General features: G+C 40.9%; 3 protein-coding genes across 3 annotated transcripts in view; 1 reads left to right on the top strand and 2 right to left on the bottom strand.

Annotated features, from left to right (window-relative positions):
- LOC121381600 (neuronal acetylcholine receptor subunit alpha-10-like) overlaps positions 1 to 5,187 on the bottom strand; it is a 193,454-nt gene extending 188,267 nt beyond the window's left edge. Inside the window, exon 1 of the mRNA XM_041510939.1 lies at positions 5,092 to 5,187. The gene's annotated coding sequence lies outside the window, so the exon portion shown is untranslated. The remainder of the gene's footprint in view (positions 1 to 5,091) is intronic.
- A 1,678-nt stretch (positions 5,188 to 6,865) lies between these two features.
- LOC121376924 lies at positions 6,866 to 7,923 on the top strand. The gene has a single exon (XM_041504733.1). The coding sequence runs from the start codon at positions 7,129 to 7,131 to the stop codon at positions 7,903 to 7,905; it is 777 nt and encodes a 258-aa protein (XP_041360667.1). The 5' UTR covers positions 6,866 to 7,128; the 3' UTR covers positions 7,906 to 7,923.
- A 369-nt stretch (positions 7,924 to 8,292) lies between these two features.
- LOC121387372 lies at positions 8,293 to 9,966 on the bottom strand. Its single transcript, XM_041518469.1, has 3 exons — positions 9,887 to 9,966; positions 9,680 to 9,805; positions 8,293 to 8,974 (listed from the first exon to the last, which is right to left on the bottom strand). Exons 1-3 carry the CDS (start codon positions 9,964 to 9,966, stop codon positions 8,293 to 8,295), a joined length of 888 nt encoding a protein of 295 aa, XP_041374403.1.
- Positions 9,967 to 10,700: the final 734 nt, after the last annotated feature.

The following is a 10,700-nucleotide window of genomic DNA, read 5'->3' as shown; positions in this document are numbered from 1 at the left end:
AAGCGTCACATGATGATATTGGCTTTTATAATGTTTGTGTTATTTCATGCCACATCTGGAGATTAAGCAGAAATCAAATCACGAATAACGTTTTCATGACAAATTATCCTCCCTTGCACAATGCCATCTGAAACACCTACAGGCATCAGCCCATCCATTATGTATACGTCTTTGTTTGAATTTTAAAAGGAAAAGAGGACCCGAGCTTATAAAACTTTAGAGTCTGGACTGAAATCTCTAATGACATCATGCACATCCTTTTCATTTCAATTCAAGTTATTTTCGTGCTTATATCCAATTAAGGTTTAAGCACGCTGTCCTGGGCATACACCTCAGCTATCTGGGCTGTCTGTGCAGGACAGAGGGTTAGTTGTTAGTTGGTTAGTGAGAGAGAAGAGGGTTTAGTGGTCTTACATCTACCCATTGAGTCCTTAAAATTCGCTCTGGGTGGGAGCCGGTACCGGGCTGCGAACCCAGTAACTACCAGCCTTATGTTCGAGGGCTTAACCACGACACCACCGAGGCCGGTCGTGCACATTCAATGTGTATGACATTACCAATACGTTAAAATCTCAAACTAGAGTTTTACGTCTGATATGTTTATACACATACGGCCTCACTACACAGATCACTTCCGGGTGAGAGTTCATTGATCACTCCACTATAGTTCCTAATTGTGACACAAGTTATGGTTCACATATTCACTTCTAGGAAATGGTGAAGAATTAAAACAATATGTATGTGTAATGGTAAGCCTTCTGGCTGTATTTTGCCCATGTTATTTTGTAATATAGTGCATTGGCCTTTTGGGACTGAGTGCATAACGTAAGAGACAGGCGAAGTGAATCGGCCAATGAACCAACTGTTCAAACCGGTATTACAGGCAGATGCGGTCAAATAGCAAAAAACTGTGACGGAAATGTTATCAATTTTTGTAGTGAAAATAAATGCAAATATAATGTATGTTCGCAATGATGTATGTTGTTAGTGCCAACGAGAACTCGTTCTATTGGCAATATTCATTTAAAGTTGGGCAGTTTAACATGGGTTTCAATGGCAGATGACATATGTGCAGTGAGACCTAACACCTCGAATATGTCAGTTCAGCTTCTCCAAAGAACATTTCCAAGAAGTTTGACCGGAATTGACCGGAATTGAGTGGAGATCCGAGGAACATGGCGTGTCATGACCTGTTGGCGTTGTCCACTGAAGTGTGTGACAATATGCGCCATTTTATCAGCCCTGTATTAAACCTTGTGCCTGCAATGTGTCTTGTGGCATCAGTGTCCGAGATGTAGCTTATAATAATAAGACGCGGTCAATGACCTTGGTATTCCATATCAAATCTCATGGACTGAAGTCCGCAGTCAATAACATTAAAGATATAAGCTGAAAATCGTGCACGGTATGACACTGGAGTATCCCTGACATACCTAGTAGGACTTTTAAGAACATACCTCAGAAGTACAAGGTAGTGGGGTCGATACCTGATGTAGACACTTGCTTGTTTCTTTTGTTACTTTCAAACTAGCCGTCTTCAACTGCTATGCCAAAACGTCCTGATATATGCCGTGCTATCAGAACGTGCATATGATAAAAGATGTATTTGTTGGCAAGCCTACAACAGGGGGTTTCAGTCAATGAACCAGTGGACACTGTATATTCAAGGACGTCTATTTTGGACAGACTATCGGAATGCACTACAGCGGGTTTCTCTTTGATTAAGGTACCACTTCAAGGGTCATTTCCGGGTCAGAGTTTAATAATCATGCTCCACCATTGCAGACCTACTTGATTCTCCTGGCAACAGTTGTTAAGCGATCGTCCGTAAGACTAGTACTGGATTCACATCATATAATATGTATGCGGTGATTAAAAAAAACACGCCCAAAATCAACCCAAAACCATAAACAAAACGCATGTACCCGCGAACACACACACACACACACACACACACACACACACACACAAATCCATCCATCCCTCCCCAAAACAAAACACAAAACATTTTTGAAGTTGAATAGCGGAAAAAAAACCCCATACAACACAGAATATTTAGAACCAGTCTATTACATTTTTGATACATGGCTTTTACTTTTAAAGTTAAAAAAACATTTCCTTTTCTTTTACTTTTAAAGTTGTGCGATATATAAAACGTAATGCCAGAAAATGCTATGTCAGTGATACTCATCATCTACCGAACGAAATACAAACGATAGTCGAGTGGCTCGCCATTTCGTTTTTCCACAATCCACGATCAATAATTACAACTCTTCATGTCTTCGAGTGTTATCCTTCCCAAACTTTCGAGATTTCTTTTTCAATCTGTTCTACTTGTAAACTTGTTCGCTCGTCTGCTGTCAACTTTCTTAGAGAGAGAGACAGTCCAATATTGAATAGTCAACAGCGTTGCAGTCAGGAGATATGAAAACGAAATCTCAAAAAGTTGCAGGAATGTGTAACTGTCGTTGACAAAAAGGACGTGTGTTTTAAATTGTTGATGAAAAATACTTCTGAGTGTGGGGCGTCGATTCCCGTCGGTGGGCCCATTGGACTATTTCTCGTTCCAGCGTGCACCACCATTGGTATATCAAAGGTTGTTGTATATAAAATCCTCTATCGAAAAGTGCATATAAAAGATCCCTTGCTGCGTTAAGGTAGTACTAAACCAAATAACTTCCGGCTGGGTCAAAGTGCGAGGTGCACCGAACTTTTGATAGAGAAGTGAACACCACAAGTCCTGTGATTGGTTATAAATGTGAGTGTGTTGGTTGTAAAAAATAATAGTTTCATCTGGGTAAAAAAAAATTGCAATTTTATTTCATCTAGTACCAATGTGTCAAGTAGCCTTGTGCTTGAAACATGTATGGGGTACCTGTAAAAAAAAGTACTCGAATTTTGTGCGAAACTAGGGTAGTCATAGACGCTACCCGTTATCTCAGAAACGAGCAGCTTGACCCCCATTTTTTTCTGATTCATTTTAAGTGTAAGGGGTGGTAGTATTTATATCCGTGGCGTTTATGTCGGTTGATACGTTGCAGGTAGGAGTTTTAGCCACATATGTTACTATTGTCGTCTATGGGATTTGATTTGGTAGTATACACCCTTAAGAAAAATGTAGCGGGTTTCCTCTGACGACTATGTGTCAGAATTACCACATGTTCGACATCCAATAGCCGATGATTAATAAATCACTGTGCTCTAGTGGTGTCGTTAAAACAAAACAAACTAATTATTCTGACTGTGGCAGAAGACTGTGGGCCAGTCAATCATAATTTTAGAACACACATTAATATGATGAATAGCTTCTCAATACTATAGCATTTTAACATACATCTGTGCCCCATTTTAAAACCAACGTATCAAAATGAGGTTGAGAGAATGAAAGAAGTCGCTGGATACTTTTACCGGTTAGTAACAAAGAATCTTTTACATGCACTTTCTCACAGACAAAATAATATTCAGCACGCTCGAATGTGAATGTGGACCCTTGGCCGGAATGACATGTTCCTGTAGAAATTATTATACAGAGGGGAAAAAGAAGCCCATAGAAATGTGTTTGCCAAAACCACATTATGATGAAACCAGTGTTGAGTAATCTTATATTATATTCATATCATTCCGCATACCATTTTCGAGTGTTTCGATTAAGCATGTGAGTGTGAATGTGTATGTTTGTATCTGTGTGTGAATGTGTCTATGTGTGTATTTGTAAGTTTGTATCTGTGAGTGAATGTGTCTATGTGTGTTTGGGGTGGGAGTTGTAGGGTTCGCAATTCATCTCTTATCAGTCATTTTGAAGAAAAAAACCCCCACTTTTTTAAAACGGCTTGATAACCGATATGAAACCAGCAGGCAAGTGGTTGATAAACCACAAGGGCAGCAGATACAGGGCTGTGTTTTCTCCGGGAAGGGTGAGACAGATCATCTACAGTATTCTAAACCACGATGCATACTAACACACACACGTGGTTTCGTTCCCTACACTGGGCGGAACGTAGCCCAGTGGTAAAGCGCTCGCCGTTTAGGATCGATCCCCGTCGTTGGGCCCATTTGGCTATTTCTCGTCACAACCAGTGCACCACGACTGGTATATTGAAAGGCTGTGGCATGTGCTATCCTGTCTGTGGGATGGTGCATATAAAAGATCCCTTGCTGCTAATCGGAAACAGTAGCCCATGAAGAGAAAAGAAAAAGAAAACAAATGCATTATATTCAGCCGTTAATCGGTGATTTTTTTTTTGAAACCTCCCCATGGATTCGCACCTGAACAGGTCCGTGTGCAGGGATTTTAGCAGGGGTGGGGACATCTAAACTTTGGTGACCGAAGTTTATAAGGGGGAAAGGGCTGATGGGGATCGAGTTATACTCTCCCGGAAAATAAATTAAGAAAAGAAAATTTACTTGAGCAAGGAGGGGTTTCGAACTACCGAAACCCTTCCCCTACACACGCGGCTGATTAAACTACGAACATAACGGATACAGGGTGTCTTTTTGCAGTATGTGTAATGTTTTTATTTGCATGGTGCACGTCGTAATAATCTTTAATTTAATCAACAATAACAGATGTCTACTGCAAAACAAACGCTTATTTTCGGACTCCATTATCAAACATTAGTAATCGACTCAATAAATGGTACCGCTTTAGAAACAATCTCGCCTTTAAATCGGCACCACACAGTTTTAATTTGGGGATGTACGGTTGCAGATGGTCTGATAACGCAATATGTATGTATGTTTGCTACTTAAATATTCCAAGTAAGAAAAAAATGGCACCGGTGCAACGACCGCCCCTTTACGAGTTTACATCGCGGGGAACATGACTCGACAGCCACCAACGTAGAAGTTTCGCACGCCCGAATTTAGACCCACCCTCTGCATAACTTCCTGCATACGCGCCTGTCACTCATAGACTGTAATAGAATAAACTAATTGTTATACATGTAATTGTTGGGTTAGCTAACACAAGCGAATAATTACATAAATATCATCAAAAACGGAAGACACCCCCCCCCCCCCCCCCCCCGTAAACCCCCCCAAAAAAAACCTAAAACACACAAAACAAAAAAAAACTCAAACAAAACAACTCACCCAAAACAGCCACCATCACAATCCTACTAATAATAACAAGGAAGCGAGCTACTGAAGAATTCACGTCAGTAATCATCCAAACCTCACAACAGAAACAAAACACACGTTGATAGGGGTAAACGTCACAAGCGTTTATGACGTCATAATTACTAGTATTCTAATGACCTTTAAAGTTTGTTTTATTTAACGACACCACTGTAATGACCTTTAAGTCTTGCATATAGACAGGTTTTTCCGATAGTCGCCCAGAAATGAGGGTTGAGGTAGGAGGCAGCTGACATTACGACATATTGTTTTAATTTTTGTACAAGTTATTATGGATGTTAGGTCAAGTGTTCTACCTAGCAATGAATATATTTTTGTCTCTGTAAAGCTACATTTCATATTCATTTATTTGTTTATTATTTGTTTTGTTCCTAATATCTTCATGAACATTATAGGCTTGGATTTTATAATATATTAAAACAATAAATATATATTTTAAAACGTGCGATGGCCACAGTCCATACCCGGTTCCGACGGTCCAGTGGCCTATAGTCTGTCTCAGCCTCCATGAATGTTGTTTTTGTGAATATGTTTAACGTACATATTCTTATATCTATGAGTTTTATTGAATGCGTCCTGTTTACAACACTTAATGAATGTGTGTGAATAAAACGGGATACAAATAATTTATTAACGTATATTTTGGCGATGTTTTTCACTTCTTTCCTTAGAAAGAAACGTAACTAAGAATAATAAAATGTGTCATTTCGTTCATTACAAAGAGAAAAACCATTTAACAGTTAATGGTAACGCCCAAGACACCTACAAACAACACGCACACACACGCATACGCACACACACACACACACACACACACACACTGATGGTTTAACTAACTACATTGAATTATGAATTATTTTCATTATATTTTTCAGAATCATTGTGTACAGAAAGAGAAACACCATTTAACAGTTAAGGGTAACGCCCAAGACACCTACAAACAACACGCACGCACGCACGCACACACACACACACACACACACACACACACACACACACACACACACACACTGTTGGTTTAACTAAATACATTGAATTATGAATTATTTTCATTATACTTTTCAGAATCATTGTGTACAGAAAGAGAAACACCATTTAACAGTTAATGGTAACGCCCAAGACACCTACAAACACGCACGCACGCACACGCACACACACACACACACACACACACACACACTGATGGTTTAACTAACTACATTGAATTATGAATTATTTTCATTATATTTTTCAGAATCATTGTGTACAGAAAGAGAAACACCATTTAACAGTTAAGGGTAACGCCCAAGACACCTACAAACAACACGCACGCACGCACGCACACACACACACACACACACACACACACACACACTGTTGGTTTAACTAAATACATTGAATTATGAATTATTTTCATTATATTTTTCAGAATCATTGTGTACAGAAAGAGAAACACCATTTAACAGTTAATGGTAACGCCCAAGACACCTACAAACACGCACGCACGCACACGCACACACACACACACACACACACACACACACTGATGGTTTAACTAACTACATTGAATTATGAATTATTTTCATTATATTTTTCAGAATCATTGTGTACAGAAAGAGAAACACCATTTAACAGTTAAGGGTAACGCCCAAGACACCTACAAACAACACGCACGCACGCACGCACGCACGCACGCACGCACACGCACACACACACACACACACACACACTGTTGGTTTAACTAAATACATTGAATTATGAATTATTTTCATTATATTTTTCAGAATCATTGTGTACAGAAAGGGTATTTGTGAGAAAGTGCATGTAAAAGGTACCTTGCTGCTAATGGAAAAAAATTGTGTTTTCATTGAAGACTATGGGTCACAAGTATCAACAGTTTGACATTCAGTATGCAATCTTTAATTAACCAATGTGCCCTGATGTTGTCGTTAAAGAACAGAAGCTAACTTTTAAAGTACGTTTTTTGATATATATCTGCCCACCATTTAAATCATGTCTGATATGTCCGATGCGTCATCCATCACTTCATGGACTGATGACCTAAGAGAATGGCCCAATGTCATGTATGGAGATATTTACAACTATTTCATAACATCAAAAGCTATTGACGGTCAGGATATGAAAAACTTTAAAAGTTTACAGAGCTTTAATTATTTTCAGAGTGGGCATGTCGGTAAAATTGTACATCATAAATATTCTAGTAATCAAAACAAAATAGTCTTGAAGGCTGACGTTAGGCGATCACAGTCAATACATAAATCTTCAAATGTTGCGCATGTCCTTTGTCAAATGAATGGCACAATACTCAGTGGCTGGTGTAGTTGTATGGCAGGCCAAGGTCTTTCGTGTAGCCATGTAGGCGCACTTCTGTGGACAATTGAACATGCCGTAAGAAATGGTCTCACAGGTGTCAGCTGTACAGATGAAACCGTGAAGTGGAACCAAGGTACAAAACGGAACATAGAACCAAAACCAATAGCAAACATACAGTTTAAAAAACCAAAACTAGCAGACGATATACCAGATGACGCCACTGACGTGTCCACTAGGCCTGTCCACGTAACGCCCATGTTTCTCACTCATGCCGATTTTCAAGAATTTGTTAACAATTCTATTTTGGCACCACTGTTTAATATTAATGGAACTACAATCAGTAAAAGTTATATAAGTACACCAGTCTCAGCTCATACACCCCAACAGCCTCACGAAACGCACACATCCATGTCATCCTGCCAAAAATGCACCAGTTGTACCAAAAATTGTAGATGAAATTGAAACAAATCGACTGCTTTTTGGCAAAGCATTTGAGCAATTTATATCAAAATAGTGATTACATTTCAATGCTGTATTGTAACACGTTTTGCAGGAATCGTATAACTCGCCTTCTTGGACTTTACAACCAGTTATATACGAGCAGTTTTGAAAAAGGTTGTTTCCTTCATTAACAGATCGTACTGACTGTTTACTTTAATTAACGCTAAATATAATATCATTGGCACACGAGGTAAGGGACAAATGAAAGTAAAATATATAACTTAGTTTATGTGCATGACATTCTTTGTTTAGAAAGGTGAAGAGGTAATTAAAACTGAATTGTATACCCCATAATGTTTCTTGATTTAAATACTCCCGACATTGCAGCTTTAAATTGTTTTATTAGTCACTGTCTTGAACATCACGAATGAGATCCCCTCTAAGATTGACAAGGGCAGAACACACAATTAGGATATCATCAAACAGATTTAGACATGAAACTGGGACAGTTGTACTAAGTATTTTAAACACTTTCAGCCTCCTGGCCGCTCTCTCTACGTGAATTCTCACTCTGGCAATTCGTCTAGTCGCTGTCACTTCCTCTCCCGTAAGTTGGTCTTTTCCTTTGGTGAATGCTGGAATGTTGAGTTTAATTTGTCTAGAAAACAATAATTTTTCAATAGTAAATCCCCTGTCAGCCATAACTTCATCGCCGGAAATAAGGTAATTTAATAGTCCGCTGTTTTCCACAATAACCTTGTCACTTGCCCTCCCTCCAAATGCCTTAGAGATGAACATGATCTGTCCATGTGGCGAAATTGCAACAAGATATTTAGCGGTATTATGTGATTTATCATTGCTGTATGTTTCACCCCTACTTCTCAAGTTGGTAGATCTCTGAATAAATGTTTCAGCACAGTCAATAATACAGGTTGTACGAGCAAAATTCTCGAGGAAGGATTCTGGACAGCAAGCTCGCAGAGTTTCCTTTGGAAGCCAAACAATTAGATCTTTCAGTTTAAGGGCAAGAAGTGGTATCCAGCTATTGAATATTTTGCATGCCAAACTTTTGGAAATTCCAAACCTACGAGCCAAATCATCAAATATTAAATTCAATTTAAGTCTCATTATAACGAGCAAAATCTGGTCACTGGTTGTCATTCGGTATTCGAAAGGACTAATTTGAGTCATAATAGTTACTATGGCATCAAATACATGTTTAGTAACACCAGTGTATAGTAGGGCGCCTGAATCGGTCAGTAAACTATCTGCTGAAAAAGCTTCCATCATCTAGTTTGCAATGCACTCCTTTTTCTTCTTGCACGGGGTGGGGAGTTTGGGTATATTTGGCCTGTGCGTCAATGTACTGCTTGCTATAGTAGTGGTCAACTCCCAAGAGATCGGATTCTTGCCACTGAGTTGAAGTTGTTAACTTACAATCAGTTTCAGTGGAAGTGCACACATCTCTACATGTTTCGGTCGTAAAGCCTGCATGTTTTATAGCAATATATTCCTTATGGTATGTACTTTCATACTGGTTGATGGCGTGAGAACAAGCTTCTTCTTTCTTTTCAACGGACCGGCCTCGGTGGCGTCGTGGTTAGACCATCGGTCTACAGGCTGGTAGGTACTGGGTTCGGATCCCAGTCGAGGCATGTGATTTTTAATCCAGATACCAACTCCAAACCCTGAGTGAGTGCTCCGCAAGGCTCAATGGGTAGGTGTAAACCACTTGCACCGACCAGTGATCCATAACTGGTTCAACAAAGGCCACGACTTCTGCACTGACTCTCGAAGGATGAAGTAGGGGCTGTGATCCGTGCGCTTGGGCCTTTGTCCAAGTATCGCGTAGAGCACAATGGCGACTCGGCGACCGTCACGCTGATATACGGCGGTGACCGGAAGACCCGCGCACCTAGCAGAAGAAGGAGGAGGCGACCCAAGGTTTCACAGGGGGGACCAAACGTGGCGGCCCAACCGCCAGGGGCGGTCCCACCTGTTCCGAAGAGGAGGACTGGACTTGGAGTGGCGCGGGGTGATCCGAACCCGGTGGCTAAACCACCGGGGGAGGTTCATTCTGAGCAGCACCGGGCACCCAAGCCGAAACAACCGCCAGGAACCATCCAGGGGGGACCAAAGCTGTCAGCTCCACTGACAGTGGCGGTCCCTTCTGTTGAGGAACCGACGAAGATGGAAACGGGCCACGTGGTCTCTCATGACCCACCGGCGAGCCCACCACCACCTCCGGCAGTTGTTGTTGTTACAGACACCGCGGCAGACCAGCGAGAATTCAAGAAGAGGAAGATGTCATCGGTCACCGTACCGTTGTCGTCTGATGATTCGGATTGGATTCTCGTCTGCGACTTCCTGCCGCACAAGTACACGGGGACGGTAATCGGTGACTTCACCGATCCCAAACACCTGAAGGGACCTTACCACGACGAGCACTGGCGCCAACTTCCAACCGGACAAGGGAAGTACCAGCTACAAGGTGCCATAAACTCAGATAAACTCTACGTGACAGCTCAGCAGGAAGGACTGTACAGGCAGGGGCTCCTGATGCCAACGATGTCAAACGGGACCATCCACCGCATCTTGAAGATGGTCCTACGAGACATATACCCAGGAGCCATCGACCGCAACATCAAGTTTTTGACTGAAGGACTCCCCAACTTCAGGCCTGAACAGTCCATCAAATCGCCATGATCCTGCTGCACCAACCTTAACTAGGACAGGTAACCTCCTTTTTGGGCTTAGTTGGACTTTAAACATTTGCGATCGAGTTCAAAATTCTTATGTTTATTTTTTTA

Source organism: Gigantopelta aegis, chromosome 2, assembly GCF_016097555.1.
Source record: "Gigantopelta aegis isolate Gae_Host chromosome 2, Gae_host_genome, whole genome shotgun sequence".
In the NCBI taxonomy this organism is placed as follows: Eukaryota; Metazoa; Mollusca; class Gastropoda; order Neomphalida; family Peltospiridae; genus Gigantopelta; species Gigantopelta aegis.
The sequence above is the reverse complement of the archived record's forward strand: the minus strand, read 5'-3'. Positions and strand labels throughout refer to the sequence as shown.